The 15,325-nt window shown below is 58.9% G+C and overlaps 1 protein-coding gene across 1 annotated transcript in view; it reads right to left on the reverse strand.

Annotated features, from left to right (window-relative positions):
• Positions 1-14,364, reverse strand: part of LOC133628934 (sodium channel protein type 4 subunit alpha-like) — a 27,429-nt gene extending 13,065 nt beyond the window's left edge. The window contains exons 1-14 of the mRNA XM_062019133.1: positions 14,101-14,364; positions 13,693-13,819; positions 12,507-12,603; positions 11,896-12,024; positions 11,688-11,779; positions 9,920-10,237; positions 8,147-8,210; positions 7,202-7,343; positions 6,313-6,525; positions 5,476-5,631; positions 4,658-4,781; positions 3,821-4,059; positions 1,945-2,118; positions 712-1,068 (exon numbers count right to left, since the gene is read on the reverse strand). Of these exons, the coding sequence (XP_061875117.1) occupies positions 712-1,068; positions 1,945-2,118; positions 3,821-4,059; positions 4,658-4,781; positions 5,476-5,631; positions 6,313-6,525; positions 7,202-7,343; positions 8,147-8,210; positions 9,920-10,237; positions 11,688-11,779; positions 11,896-12,024; positions 12,507-12,603; positions 13,693-13,819; positions 14,101-14,364 (2,496 nt within the window). The remainder of the gene's footprint in view (positions 1-711; positions 1,069-1,944; positions 2,119-3,820; positions 4,060-4,657; positions 4,782-5,475; positions 5,632-6,312; positions 6,526-7,201; positions 7,344-8,146; positions 8,211-9,919; positions 10,238-11,687; positions 11,780-11,895; positions 12,025-12,506; positions 12,604-13,692; positions 13,820-14,100) is intronic.
• Positions 14,365-15,325: the final 961 nt, after the last annotated feature.

Consider the following 15,325-nt stretch of genomic DNA (forward strand, 5'->3'; position numbering starts at 1 on the left):
GGATGATGGGCATCTGCAAAAGCTTGCTCAGGGGGAGGTTGTTCCTACCAGCACCCAGGAGCACAGGGCCTGGGTTCAGCACTGTCTCAATAGCTCCAAGGAAGGAGCCTCCACACCCTCCCTGGGCAGCCTGGGCCAGGGCTCCCTCAGCTCAGCACTGAAACAGTTTGGCCTTGTGTTTCAATGGAACTGTTTGTGTTCCAGCTTCATCCCATCAGCCCTTGGTTACAACAGAACAAAGTGCTGCCCCAACCTCCTGACACCCACCAGTGAGATCTTGGTCACTATGAATGAGCTCCCCCCTCAGTCTCCTCTTGTCCAGCCTGAGCAGCCCCAGGGCCCACAGCCTTTCCTCAGCAGGATCATGCTCCAGTGCCCTGAGCATCTTGCTGGCCCTGTGCTGGCCTCTCTGCAGCACTTCCCTGGCCCTCTGCAGCTGGGGAGCCCACAACTGGCCCCAGGACTCCAGATGAGGCCTCAGCAGATATGGCAGAGCAGAGCAAAGGGGAGCAGAAGCTCCCTGGCCCTGCTGCCCACACTCTGCTGGATGCCCCCAGGCTGCCACTGGCTTTGCCCACGAGGGCAGGGTGCTGCTCATGCTTAATTATCAACTGAGCTGAGCACTGAGCAGACAGGCAGAGATCTCCCCATGCCACGACACCCTCCATCCTCCACCCTCACCCTCCCTTTCCCTGGGGCTCTGAGACTCACCACCAGGTTCCCAATGACCATGACCATCATGAAGACGATGAGGCACATGGTCTGGCCGGCCACCTCCATGCAGTCCCACATGGTCTCGATCCACTCCCCGCAGAGGATGCGGAAGACGATGAGGAAGGAGTGGAAGAAGTCGTTCATGTGCCAGCGGGGCAGGGTGCAGTCCAGGGAGATCTTGCACACACACTCCATGTAGCTCTTGCCAAAGAGCTGCATCCCCACCACGGCGAAGATGAAGACGATGATGGCCAGGACCAGCGTGAGGTTCCCCAGGGCGCCCACCGAGTTGCCGATGATCTTGATGAGCATGTTGAGGGTGGGCCAGGATTTGGCCAGCTTGAAAACCCTCATCTGTGAGGAGCAAGGACATAAGGTGCTGGTTGCAGCCAGGGGGGGCTTTCAGTGCCACGGGGTGTAGGGCAGGGTGAGAGGCTGGGAGCTGGCCTTCACGTGGCAGTTCCACCCGAGGGTTCAACACCCAAGAGCACAGGCTGCCGTGGTCCTAAATGTTCAGCTTGGCTGTCAGTGATAGCTTTAACAAGGGACAACTGAAGGGACATCTTCATCAAGCACCTGGGGGAGGGCACAGAGGGACCCTCAGCAAGTGCCCTGCTGGCACCACACTGGGAGCACTGGCTGATTGCCCAGAGGCTGTGCTGCCAGGCAGCCAGATCTCAACCAGCTGCAGAGTTGGGCACAGAGGAACCTGCTGAGGGTCACCAAGGGCAAGGGCAGAGTCCTGCAGCTGGGGAGGAACAAGCCCCTGCAGCAGCACAGGCTGGGGGTGAGCTGCTGGAGAGCATCTCCAGGAGACAGACCTGGCACTGCTGGGGGAGAATCAACTGCCCATGAGCAGCAACGTGGCCTGGTGGGCAAGAAGCCAATGGCAGCCTGGGGGCATCCAGCAGAGTGTGGATCCAGCAGCAGGGCCAGGGAGCTTCTGCTCCCCTTTGCTCTGCTCTGCCACATGTGCTGAGGCCTCATCTGGAGTCCTGGGGCCAGTTGTGGGCTCCCCAGCTGCAGAGGGACAGGGAAGTGCTGCAGAGAGGCCAGCACAGGGCCAGCAAGATGCTCAGGGCACTGGGACAAGGTGATGTCTAAAGCTCCCTTCCAACCCCTGCTATTCTGTGATGCTGTGACTGCCACAAAGGAGGCTGCAGGAGCCTCCACCCCAGTGGCAACAGCATCCAACCTCCCCCCAGCACACCCCAGCCCCGGGGAACGCACCAGGCGGAAGGAGCGCAGCACGGAGAGCCCCTGCACGTCAGCCAGACCCAGCTCCACCAGGCTCAGGGTGACGATGATGCTGTCAAAGATGTTCCAGCCTTGCTGGAAATACTCATAAGGGTCCAGAGCAATGAGCTTCAGAACCATCTCTGCTGTGAAGATCCCCGTGAAGACCTGTGGGAAGCAGCACACTGTCACTGTGCTGGGAAACCAGTGCTGGGGCTTGCTGGGGGCTGGAAAACCAGTGCTGGGGCTTGCTGGGGGCTGGGAAACCAGTGCTGGGGCTTGCTGGGGGCTGGGCAGCACTGTTTGGTGGTTTCTGCCACTAGGTCCAGTCCCAGTTGGGAAGTAGGGTCCTCAGCTGCTGCCCAGTGTGGTTTGTGAAGCCAGGCTGGGAGTGCTGGTGACTGATTGCTTCTGGAGAGTCTCACAGGGGCACGTTGGCAGGGGGAGATTAATAAGTGTAATTGGCAAAGAGACTCCCTTTGAGTAGCTGCTGAATCACAGAGACTTCCAGCTCTGGGAACTGGGCTGCTACTGGGATGTCCTTGCCCCTCCCTGAGCCCTGTGGGAGCTGGCATGGCTTTTGCACATGGCTCTTTCCCTGGGCTGCAGAGGCACTGTGCATTGCCACCTTACTCCAGAGCAGCACCAGCAATGTGACAACACCATCCTGGATGCAGCTGCATGACAGGGCTTGTGCAGAGAGGGGATGGTGACAAATTCCCCCTGGATTAGGGTCTTGCTGGGATGCACAGGAGACTCCAGCACCAGCATCCCAAGGGATGCTCCCTGACATGCCCCTTGTCTGCTCCTGCCAGCTGATCCCTGCTCTTGCCACTTACAGCCTGGCTGCCTGCAGTCTCTGACAGCCTCACTGCAACGTTCATCTTGAGCACTGGCAGGAGATGTGGGGAGAGACCAATGCTCAGTGGGAGCTGCTTCTCCTGCTCCCATCCCTTCCTGACCCTTCACCATCCTCACCAGCGCTGGGGTCTATGTTCAGCCAGAAACTGCCACCAGCCCTGAGGAAAACCTGGGCCTGTCTTGGCTTGTGACTGTGCCCCAAGCAGCAGCCAATTAATCCTCTTGTATTTCCTGAATGAAACCAGAGCCACAGCAGCCGTGTGCTGAGCCTCAGCCCACCCACAGCCCGGGCACCAGCATGTGTCACTCCAGTGCCTGCACCCAGAACAGCCCCAGCAGGTGCTGGAGCAGGGCAAGGTGTCAGGAGAGGAGACAGTGAGTCCTCCCGTGCCTGAGCTGCTTTTCCCAGAGGAGCCTCTTTGGCCTTGTCCCACCAGCAGATTGCACCCACATGAAAGGCTGAGGTCCAAGCAGAAGCAGCCACAGCTGGTTGTTCAGTACACCCCTGAAACCAGGACTGCCCAGATTTGCAGGGATTTCACTGGGGAAAGTCCTACCACTGTTGCCTCCTGCTCTGTGGGGACTCCTGTGCTCCCAGCATCTGAACTGGCCCCTGCTCCACCACACACCCACCCAGCATCACGAGGACACAGTGGTGGCAGCCAGGGCTGGAGCAGCAGCCCCTGCTTGCAATGGAGAAGATGGCTCAGGACAGGCCCTGCAAAGCCAGGGGCTTGCAGATGCTCATGAGATGAGACAGAAGCTGCAGCAGAAGATGAGCAAAGGATGATGGATCCCACCCCCAAATCAGCTCCCTTCATCTGAGCCATCCTGGAGCCCAGCCACCACGGGGATGCTGCCATCAGAGCCCTGCAGCACTTCCTCAGCAGCTGGGACAGCTTCCCAGGCATGCCATGCCCTTCAGGTGGCACAGGGGCAGCAGAGGGGATCTGCCCACCCCAGAGAGGTGGCTGCTGAGGCTCTACACGAGGTTCTCAGAGCTGCCTACCAGGTTCCCCACGTTCAGCACGTTCTCAAACTCCTCTGTCATGGGATAATGCTCCATGGCCATGAAGAGTGTGTTGAGCACAATGCAGATGGTGATGCCCAGGTCCACGAAAGGGTCCATCACCAGCAGCTTGACAAACTCCTTCAGCTTCACCCACAGAGGACAGCAGTTCCACACCAGGAACGTGTGGGCGAATTTGTACCACCACGGCGGGCACTTCTGGTGAGCTTCCTCCAGCTCTAAGGGCAGAGGAAGCAAAGTGTCATCAGTGGAGGCTTGTCCTGTCCTTCCCCTGGCTGAAGCAAGTGCTAACCCACCCAGAGGAGACCTCTCCTGAGGTCCTGACCCAGCCCTAGGCCATCTGAGAGCTAAAAGGAGGAGGCTTCTCTTGCCCAGGGACAGTGAGGTTGCACACCTTCTCCTTCAGATCAGGACAGAAAGGCAGATCCAGCCAGGAACTGTGGCTCTGATCCTGCTCTCAGCCTCTGGGCAGGATTTGAGGTGTCCCTGCCATGCTGACATTGCTGTTTTAGCTGAGGTTGAGGCAGCAGCTCTTGGGAAGCCACTCAGCAGCTCTCAGCTGACTCAGCAGATTGCTGCAATCAACTGCAACCCCGTTCATTTGCATGAGAGGTTGAATTATTGCCTCCAGGCATCATCCTGGCTGAGCTGAGCTGAAAAGCACTGCTTGGGCATCACTGCAGTGCACTGGCCCCCTCTGGCCACCCCAGAGTCAGCCCTTGAGACCTGGGAGAGCTGAGCACCCTGAGCCCTGCAAGGCACCACAGCTGGGCTGACCCAGGTGGCAACACACAGGCAGGCTGGACAGGGCTGTACCTTCCATGGCGTTGGAGATGACACTGATGGCACTCCCTGCCCTCTTCTCCAGGCCTGGCCCATCTTGGTTGCCCACAGTGAGGTGGTTGTGGTCAGTTTTCTCTGGCTCGTTGGTGGGGTTGAACTAGAAGGAGAGGTCACAGGGGGTGAAGGCAGAGTGCTGCAGGTGGGGTAATGCACTGGCAGGTGAAATCACACACACCAGAGAGTTGGGTTTGCTTGGAGAAGAGCTTGAAGCTCCTGGAGTCCAACCACTAACCTAACATCACCAAGCCCAGCACCACCCCACGGCCTCAGCACCTCAGCTCCAGGGCTTTGGGATCCCTCCAGGGATGGGCACTCCCCAGCTCCCTGGGCAGCCTGTGCCAAAGGCAGACTAGATCATGGATGGAGGGATGGGTAGATGGTTGGATGGGTAGACAGATGGATAGACAGACAGATGGATGGGTGGGTAGATAAACAGACAGATGGATAGATGGACAGGTAGATGGATAGATAGACAGACAGACAGGTAGATGGATGGATAGGCAGACAGATGGATGGATAGATAGATAGATAGATAGATAGATGGATGGACAGATAGATGGATGGACAGATAGATGGATGGACAGATAGATGGATGGACAGATAGATGGAGGGATGGATGAAGTGAGTGAGCAGGCAGAACCAAGGGCATGGTCTGCAGAGACCTCGGGGTGCAGCACGGGGACGCACAGACGGGCTGCACAAAGGCTCACGGGCCCCGAGCCCCAGCGAGCCCGTCCCTCCCGTCCCTCCGCAGGGCGCCCTCCAGGGGCGGCTCGGAGCCCGGCACGTACGTCCATCACCGTGGCAGAGCGCTGCAGCACCACCCTGGGCACCACCTGCCCGTTGCAGTCCTTTGCCTTGTCCTGCTCGGCGCCGGGGTCCGAGTCCTGCTCCTTGGCGGCCGTGCTGCTGGGCAGGGAACCGCTGCTGGAGTGTCGCTCCTGCAACTGCACCGGCCCACGGCCGCATCAGCCCCCCCTGTGCCTGCTGTGCCAGGCTGAGCACGGGGCAGAGCCCAGCCCCAGCGCCTGCCTGGGCGGGACTTGGCCCAAAGCTGCTGCTGCTGCAGCTGCCGGGCAGCAAACTCAGGTGCTGATGAGCAGCAGTCTGTGGTAGCCCAACAGAAGTCGAAGCCCCTCCTCTCCCCTCATCCCCTCCCCATCCCAAACTCTCCCCTCAGCAGCACAAGGGGAACAGAATCAGAGTCTCAAGGGTTGGAAGGGACCTGCAAAGCTCATCCAGTGCAACCCCCCTGCCAGAGCAGCACCACCTAGAGCAGGGCACACAGCTCATCCAGCTGGGGTTGGGATGGCTCCAGACAAGGAGCCTCCACAGCCCATCTGGGCAGTTCCAGTGCTCCCTCAGCTCAACAGGGAAGATTTCTTCAGGGTGAATAACCCATGAAGACAAAGCTATGCAAACCTCCTCACTTCTGCATTCAGTCTCTCAAACCTGCTTTTCCCCTCAAGCAGCAAAACCTTGGGGGCTCTGGCCAAGGTCCATGCACCAAATGGGGCTTGTTCTGGGCTTTTACACAAGCACAAGCACCACCATGCTCACTGCTGCCTCCCCTTTGCTCCCCCTGCTCCCCAGGTCCCTCCACCGTGGCCTCCCCCTTCCCCACCAACCATTCTCTCTTGCTCCTCTTGGTGCTTCTTGAGCTGCTCCATGAGCTGCTGGAACTCCTCCTCCTTCTGCTGCTCCTCCAGCATGGTGGCATCGTTCTGCTCTGCATAAGCCATGGCCACCACTGCCAGGATGAGGTTGATGAGGTAGAAGGAACCAAGGAATATGACCACCACGAAGAAGATCATGTAGGTTTTCCCCGCCGCACGCAGCGTCTGCAGAGAGAGGAGGCACAGGCTGGCAGCTCTGCCTCAGAGCCCCAGGGCTGGGGATGCTCCTGCTGAGAGCTCTGGCACCAGGACACCCTCCCCTTCTGTGGCACAGCTACAGCACCTTGCTCTCATCTCCCCCAAAGGTTGGTCATTGCTTGGTTGATGTCCCTGCAGCACAGGGGTTGGGTGGGTTATCTGGGAGCCCGAGGGCTGCAAATGTGTGTGGGGATGGGGGCAATGTTCCACCTGAGGCTCGTTTTGGCTCTCAGCCTCCAACTTCTCAGGTGTCACCCTTGGGCCAGGAGCAGCCCTTTCCTGGCTCTGAGGGCTCGTGTGCCTTTAGACAGAGAGCTCAGGCCCAGCTGAGACCTCCTGGTGCCTGCAGCCTCCCACTGAGGAATCAACACAGGGCACAACTGACTTTGCTTTCCCCTCTTTACCCCCTCTCTGAGCTCAAGCCAGAGATACCCTTACAAAGCCCTGATTCCCCCCACAGATCTGGCAGCACACCTGGAAACCACAGTGGGGAGTGGAGGGGACCATGCCCCATCTCTGCTGACCACGGAGAGGGGCAGAAACCACAGGGCAACCTCCCCCAACTTTCCAGCCCAGGGGCTGGTTTTTACACCTCAAACCATGGGCAGCATCAAAAGAGGAAGGGAAAGGGTTGGGTGCCTACCAGCTGGAACAGGTTCTCCCAGTAGTCCTGTGTCATGAGGCGGAAGAGGGCCAGGAAAGCCCAGCTGAAGGTGTCGTAGCTGGTGTAGCCGTAGTTGGGGTTCCTGCCTGCCTTCATGCACTCATACCCTTCAGGGCACTTCCTACCAAAGGAGCCACAGGGGCAGAGCAGGGTGAGCAACTGGCACTGCCCAGCCTGCACCCACAGCTGAGCTCCACTGAGATGCTTCAGCAGACACAGCTCCCCCTGCCCTGGCTGGGGCAGTCAGAGGGCTCAGATCAGTGCCCTCTGCAAGCTGGTGCCATCAGAGAATCACTGGATCATTTGAGGTGGAAAAGCCCTTGAAGCTGCTGCAGTCCCAGCCCTGAGCTCACCCTGCCCAGCCCAGCACTGACCCACAGCCCTCAGCAGCTCAGCTCTGTGCCTTTGGGATCCCTCCAGGGCTGGGCACTGCCCCAGCTCCCTGGGCAGCCTGGCACAGGGGCTGACACCCCTCTCAGGGAAACAGCTCTGCCTCAGCTCCAGCCTCAACCTCCCCTGGGGCAGCTGCAGCCCCTTTCCTCTTGTTCTTCATGACTGGGGAGCAGAGCCTGACCCCCAGCTCCCTGCAGCCTCCTGCCAGGGAGTGTCAGAGAGGGCTCCTGTCTGCCCTCAGCCTCCTCCTCCAGGCTCAACACCCCCATTCCCTCAACCCCTCCCCAGCACCCCTGTGCTCCAGCCCCTTCCCCAGCCCCTTGCCACACTCCAGCCCCTCAGTGTCCCTCTGGCAGCGAGTGAAGAGCCCAACACTGACCACAGCCCTGGAGCTGCAGCCTCCCCAGAGCCCAGCACAGGGGGAATAGTTGGGATGCCCATACTGATACCCCCTCCAAGAGTTGGGATTCTCCAACCCTTCCCCTGCAGAGCCATGATCCCAGCCCTGCTCCTGCCCCAGCCTGCACTCACCCAGCATCGCTGCTGTTCCCGCAGAGCAGGGCATCCAGTGCTCCCTCCAGGAAGTAGAAGTTGGCTTTGCAGTTGAGGAAAGACATAAAGAAAGGAAACCCCTTGATTTGCAAGTCCTTGGCAGCTGCTCAGGGGAATTGTCTGAATCCCAGCACTGGGCACTGGGGTTTGTCCTCTGCTGACTTTGCTGTTTGCATTGAACTCCTTGGCACTAGCTCAGAGAGCTCATGGCTTTGTTTCACCAACCCAACTAAATGGCTCCCAAGCTCAAGGGATTGTTCTGGAAGCAGCCAGGTTGGCCAGGGCCAGGCCTCCTGGGAAGATGAGTTAACACATGGGCAGGGCTGGTCTGTTTGATGGCAAAAGGTACCCAACAGCATTGCCAGGGGGGCACCGAGCACAGGGGGCCCAAAACACCTGGGCAAACTGCTCACTTCTGCTCCTGTTGCCTTCCACTGGTGAGAAAACACTCCTTATTCACAGACCAGAGGCCTTTAAAGCTCCTCCTTCCAGCCTGAGAGCAGACCCAGAGCCACAGGAGCTGCCAAGCAGTGCCACCACAGGTCACCCACCCCAGGGCCAAGTGGGTGAGCACCTGCAGACCCCCAGGACGTGGCAGGAGACAACTGGACCTCATAGTGGGTATCACCCAGCACAGCCCTCCCAGGAGCCACCCAGGGCTTTCTGGAGCTTCCTCAAAGCATCCCCAGCTCTGCCTGGCTTCGTGCCACCAGGCTTTGATTTAACCTGCCTGGGCTCACCAGGGAGATGTCTGGCTTGTGAAACTCCAGCCCATGTGCTTTTGGCTTGGCCCCAAGAGCTGTAAACCCCAGGAGCATGGCCACAGGCTGCTGGTGCTATTTGCACTGCACTCATCAGATCCTGTGGATTGAATTTGCACCTCTACCAAGAAGCTTTCCTGTGACTAATGCCAGGGATGCTTGTACAGTTGGGCAAAGTAGCTCAGCTGAGATGTAAGCTGACCTTCTGCTGAGGGCCCTAATGAGATGTGAAACATCACAGAACCACAGAATGGAAGGGACCTCGAAAGCTCTTCCAGCCCCAGCCCCTGCTCAAGCAGCTTCCCCTGGCTCAGGGGGCACAGGAACATGTCCAAGGGGGGCTGAGAACCTCCTGAGGAGCCTCCACACCCTCCCTGGGCAGCCTGGGCCAGGGCTCCCTCACCTCAGCACCAAAGAGGTTTTTCCCTGTCCCTGTGGAGCTCTGCCAGCTGAGACTGACACTTCCACACAGCTTAGAAACCCCAAACCAAAGCTCACCACAGGTTTTGGGGCCAAAGAAGCAGTAGGAAAGCAGCAAACTTGGGAGATCTGTTTGAGGACCTGTTGCTTGGTCCCACCTCTCACAGCAGCACTTGGGGAAGGACCCAGCTCTGATGCAGTAGTGGAAGGGGTGAGATGTGTCACTCCTGCATCCTCCCCTCTGGTTTCCCACCCAAAGTCCCATCTGCTCCTGGATGGTTGTGCCAGATGGTCCAACAGTGCCCAGCTGCTGTGCCCTCAGCAGCAAGCAGGGGAGCTGATGATGCTGGTTGGGCCAAGCTCTCCCCACAGCAAAACCCTTCTGGAGGAGTTTCACTCGCCCAGGATTCAATCCCATCCATCCAACCTGGGAGTGTGCACTGCTCTGCTCTCACCCAGCCACCACAGCTCCCAGCAGGGCACCCTGGCAGGAAGGTCTGACACAGGGGAAGAGGCTGAGGAGCAAGCCAGGGCCATGTGGCAGCAGAGAGGGGCACGCAGGAGCCGTTACCTTCGTCATTGATGTAAGCCTCGAAGTCAAAGGTGCTGTTGCTGCTGCTGAAGTTGCTGCTGAAGTTGCTGCTCAAGAAGAAGCTGCTGCTGAAGTTGCCATAGAAGGTTGTGTTGGCCAAGGTGTCGTTGCCCAGCTCCAGGTCCCCCAGGAGGGTGTCATTGAGGGGAGGCCAGCGCACGCACTTCTGCCGCAGGTTCCCCATGAAGAGCTGGAGGCCGATGAGGGCGAAGACGCTCAGGCAGAACACCGTGAGGATCATGACGTCTGACAGCTTCTTCACCGACTGGATCAGAGCCCCCACGATGGTTTTCAGCCCTAGGACAGAGGTGGCAGTGCTGAGCTGCTCCCTTGGCTGACAGTGGGATGGTGGCATGGTGCTCCTGGCTCTGGGATGTCAGCGGTTTGGCTGCACGAGCTCAGGCTCCCAGCTCTGTGCCCCACGGTGTGTTCCAGCTGCCCCCTCAGGCCCTGTACAAACCCTCCCTCCCCAAACTGTCACCCTTAGACCAGTGCCAGTGAAGCCTCCCTGTGCCAGCTGTAAGCTGGGTGCAAGCCAAAGCCCACCCCAGCCTGGCAGCCATCAAGCCCTTCTGGCTTTGTTTCCCCCTCAATGCCAAAATGTGACCTTCTTTGCCCCAAATCACTAGTGGAAAAGACCTTTAAGCTCATGGAGTCCAAGTGCTGCCCTCACCCTGCCCAGCCCACCACAGCCCTCAGCACCTCAGCTGTGTGTGTTTGGGATGCCTCCAGGGCTGGGCACTGCCCCAGCTCCCTGGGCAGCCTGGCACAGGGGCTGACACCCCTCTCAGGGAAACAGCTCTGCCTCAGCTCCAGCCTCAACTCCATCCTCCTGTCAGGGAGTGCTGCTGTCTCCCCTCAGCCTCTTCTCCATGCTCAACACCCCCATTCCCTCAGCCACTTCTCACAAGACTCATTCTCCAGCCCCTTCCCCAGCTTCAATCACTTTGCTGTGGCACAAGGCAAAGCTCTTTGCCAGCCCAGCTGGAAGATGCTGAGCATCACTCTCAGTCTCTGGTGGCCCAACACCCCCAGGTGCTGCAGCCCTGAGGGTGGTCTGGAGTCCAGGCTGACCCTCCAGCCTCATCCCTTCAAGCTGGAGAAGCCCCAGTGTGTTTGAATGAAGGTGGCAAAGTGATACCTCCGTGAGGCATCAGGATTAACTGATCTCTGCCCCTCAGCATCGCCTTTTCCTCCCCAGAGGAGGCTCCCCCACAGAGCCTCAGTGGGCTTTTGACACAGGGGATGTCATTCCAAGCTCTGCAGGGATGGTGGGGGGTGCTGGGACACCCTGATGCTGCTCCCACCAGCAGCTCTGAGCATTGAGCTTCTGTCAGGACAGAAAGCAGCAGCTTACATCTTGCTAGATGCACGTTTGAGCCTGTTTGATGGAGGCAAAATAAACCCCCCCTCACCCAAACATGAACTCTAAAGATCTGGAAACAGCAGGGAACACCAGAGCTTGTTCACCAAGGGAATTGCTCTTAGTCCCACCTCACACCTCTGCGAGGTGGCTCATTTCTGTGAGCTAACACTAGGTGGTACCACAGCTGGGACCAGTGAGAGCAGCTAATGCCGAGGTGTAAAACCAGCAGGACCAGACCCAAAAGCTGAACCACGTGGAAATTGATGCATGGGGATCCAATACCTCACCCACCCTGGTTTCTCCTAGGAAGGAACAAGTTGCTGGGGACCGGGGCCAAACCTGAGCTCAAGGACAGGGAAGATAAGGAGGAGAGAATCCCACCTGGTATCACAGTGATGGTTTTCAGGGCACGGAGCACACGGAAGGTCCTGAGAGCTGAGATGTTCCCCAGGTCCACAAACTCAGTAATGTAGCTGCAGGACAGGAGACAAAAAGGTCTTCAAGGGCTCTGCCAGGCACATTTCTCCTCCTTGCTGGCCAGGGGGCAAAGGCCAGAGCCCCTGTGCTGCCCTCAGCCCAGCACACTCACGCCATGGAGATGACCATGAAGTCCAGCCAGTTCCAGGGGTCCCTCAGGAATGTGAAGTCATCGATGCAGAAGCCTCTGGACAGGATCTTGATGAGGGACTCAAAGGTGTAAATGCCAGTGAAGGTGTATCTGAAACAGGAACAGCTCGCCCTGGGTCCAAGGGCCAGCTCAGGGGGAGGGTTGTGGGGGACATGTGGTCCTGAGCTGCTGCTTTCTCAGGCTGCTTCAGCACTGGGGGAGGCTTCCACCTCATCTCACAAGGCAAGCTGGGACAGCTTGAGGTGCCAACCCCTCTGGTGCCTGATCTGCAACACCCCAGGTCCCTGCTGGTGTCCCACCCCCACCCTGGGGAGAGCCCACTTGAGCTGGAGCACAGCAGATTTCCCCCTTCCCACCTGGGGCTGCTTGCATTGACAGATCCTCTCAGCATCTCCAGACTATCCCTGCTGACCCACCTCAACCTGCCCTGCTGTGATCTCCTGCCACAGGGACCCCCACCAGGCCTCTCCTCTTCTGAAGGCTGCCTGGGTCCCTAATCCCCTCCCTCAGCTGAGGATGCCCAAGCTGGGATGACCCCGTGGCTGAGGGAGGTCCAGGGGACAGGGACTTACTCCACGTTCTTGGACCACGCCGGGGGGTTGCTCAGTGTCATAAACACACAGTTGGTTAAAATTGTGACCATGATGAACATGCTGAATAATTTAAAAGCTGGTTAAGGAGAAATGCTGTGGCTGTTGCCCAGACTCCCCCTTTCCCCATGGTTATGGAACCAAGCACCCTGGCTCCTCTCGTCCTGGCTCCCAACTCAGAGATGCTCCTGCAGCTCTCTCCCAGCTTAGTCCTGTGCTCACACTTTCCCCTTAGTCCCCCTTTCTCCTCCCTTCCCCATCCCCATGCTGCTGCCTCTGTTTCCCTTCTTGTCCCCCGGGCTCCTTCTTCTCCATCACCCCAAGATACAGCTTTCCCCCAACCCTGCTGTCACCAGAGCTGTGCTGGGATCAATTCCCACCCATCCTCGTGCCTTCCCTGCCTTTCCATCCCTGCTTCCCTCTCCCTTGGAGCTCCCCAACTCATCCACTCCCCAGACTGGATGGGATCTCCTGACCTGTAAACCTTTTCCTTCCTTTCCAAGTCTCCCCACACCTCAGAGACCTCAAACCTCTTCCTGAGAAGCTCCACTATTTAGGTTCCTTCTCTCCTCCAACCAAGACTTGCCCTCTTGGTGCCAGGCAGGGCTCCCAGAGCCTTCCAGCACTCTCCTCAACCAAGACTTGCCCTCTTGGTGCCAGGCAGGGCTCCCAGAGCCTTCCAGCACTCTCCTCAACCAAGACTTGCCCTCTTGGTGCCAGGCAGGGTTCCCAAAGCCTTCCAGCACTCTCCTCAACCAAGACTTGCCCTCTTGGTGCCAGGCAGGGTTCCCAAAGCCTTCCAGCACTCTCCTCAACCAAGACTTGCCCTCTTGGTGCCAGGCAGGGCTCCCAGAGCCTTCCAGCACTCTCCTCAACCAAGACTTGCCCTCTTGGTGCCAGGCAGGGCTCCCAGAGCCTTCCAGCACTCTCCTCCAACCAAGACTTGCCCTCTTGGTGCCAGGCAAGTTTCCCAGAGCCTTCCAGCACCCTCTCCTTGGGCAAGGGCCGAAGCATGATGCCTGACCAGTTCTGGCCATGGAGGCAGCAGACCCAGGACATTTGCTCACTGCACCACCATGAAACACTCCTCTGAGCCCTCTGCCAGGGCTGTTGGCACTCTGAGGCATCAGGCTTTGGACCTGGCAGTGCAGCAGCATCACAGAGGGACAAGGATATGAATGGATGAGCACTCTGATGGCTCCCCTGCGGATGGGGTGGAAGGGCCCCAGCAGGTAGAGGGCCGGGGTGGCCGAGAAGCGGAAGATGGATTTCCCTTTGTTGAGGACTATGAAGGTCTGTGGAGAAAACACAGATGGATTAACCCCTGGAGCACCCCCTGGGACCAAGTGCTGCCGTTAGAGGCGACACCTCTGCGTGCTTGACACCTCCAGAGCCTTGGGACACGGCCAAAGGACAGACAGAGGGGAAGCAACCGCAGCAGCCCCAGGCTGTGGGTCACCACCCTGGGCTCAGGTGAGACCCTGGGGCTTGGTGGGAAGAAGAGGAAGCCAATGCTTTGGTCTTTCCCTTGAGTTTTAGACTGAGCCTACCCATGGGCTCAACTCCAACCTCTCACCATCTTATCCTTATAGAAAGGGTCCAAGTCCTCCAAGGGCGTCCCGACGAGCTCCGGCGGCGGGTCGCCGTAGATGAGGGGCAGGTTCTTGCCAGCTTCCAGGTCACTGCTGGGTTTGAGCTCCTCTTCCTCAGGCAGCTCCACGTGCTGCCTCTTTATCCTGAGAGCCTCAGCCTCAGCCCTGCACCGCTCGATGGCCGCCAGCGAGGCCGGGCTGAAGGGACGCAGGTTCTCGGGGCCCGGGATGTGTGGCAGGCCAGCCATGCTCTCATTCTGCTCCCAGGGTGCCTGTGCCCAGCCTGAAGGGACAAAAAGGGCTCAAGGCTGCTGCCCCAGGGGCTTTTTTTGCTCAGCTCTTGAAGCCAAGGGATGGAGGGAGCTCGGTGGGTTGATGGCAGATACACAGGGAGCGGAGTCACAGAGAGGAGAGGGCTGGAAGGGTCCTGCAGAGCTGCTCCAGCCCCTGCTCCAGCAGCTTCCCCTGCCTCAGGGGCACAGGAATGTGGCCAACTGGGGATGGGAACCTCCTGAGAAACCTCCACACCCTCCCTGGGCAGCCTGGGCCAGGGCTCCCTCAGCTCAGCACCAAAAGGTTCCAGCCTGTGCCTGTTACCTCTGGTCCTGCTGCTGAATAAAAGTGTCTCCCCATCCTCCTGCCACCCACCCTTTAGGTCCTTAGAAGTGTGGAGGAGGTCTCTCCTCAGCCTCCTCTTCTCCAGGCTCAACACAGGCTGCCCAGAGGGGTTGTGGAGGCTCCTTCCTTGGAGGGCTTCAGGACCCTCCTGGGCACGTTGCTGTGCTCCCTGATCTAGGTTGAGCTGCTTCTGCAGGGGGGTTGCACTGCATGATCTCCAAAGCTCCCTTCCAACCCCATTCTGTGATTCCCTCAGCCCCTTCCCCAGCACAGGGGCACAATCCTGCCCTGCTCCTGCTGCCAGCCCAGTGCTGATCCCAGCCAGGCTGCCGTTGGTGCTGTGCAGGAGGTGGCTGTGCCTCCAGCTGCCACCAGCCATCACCCCAGGAGTCAGGTTTCTGCAGCCCCATGACTCTGCTCATTCCTCCCTGGCAGGAGTGAGAGCAGGAGGGGAAGCTCAGGCAGCACCAGCTTTGCTTTCAGCCCGTTGTCTCCTCTTCCTCTGAGCAGGATGAAGCCCTCCTGCAGTGCCAGGCTGAGCTGGAGGCTGATGGAGCAGCCCCTGGGGGTTGGCAGCACTGCCCAAGTGTG

Source organism: Colius striatus, chromosome Z, assembly GCF_028858725.1.
Source record: "Colius striatus isolate bColStr4 chromosome Z, bColStr4.1.hap1, whole genome shotgun sequence".
In the NCBI taxonomy this organism is placed as follows: domain Eukaryota; kingdom Metazoa; phylum Chordata; class Aves; order Coliiformes; family Coliidae; genus Colius; species Colius striatus.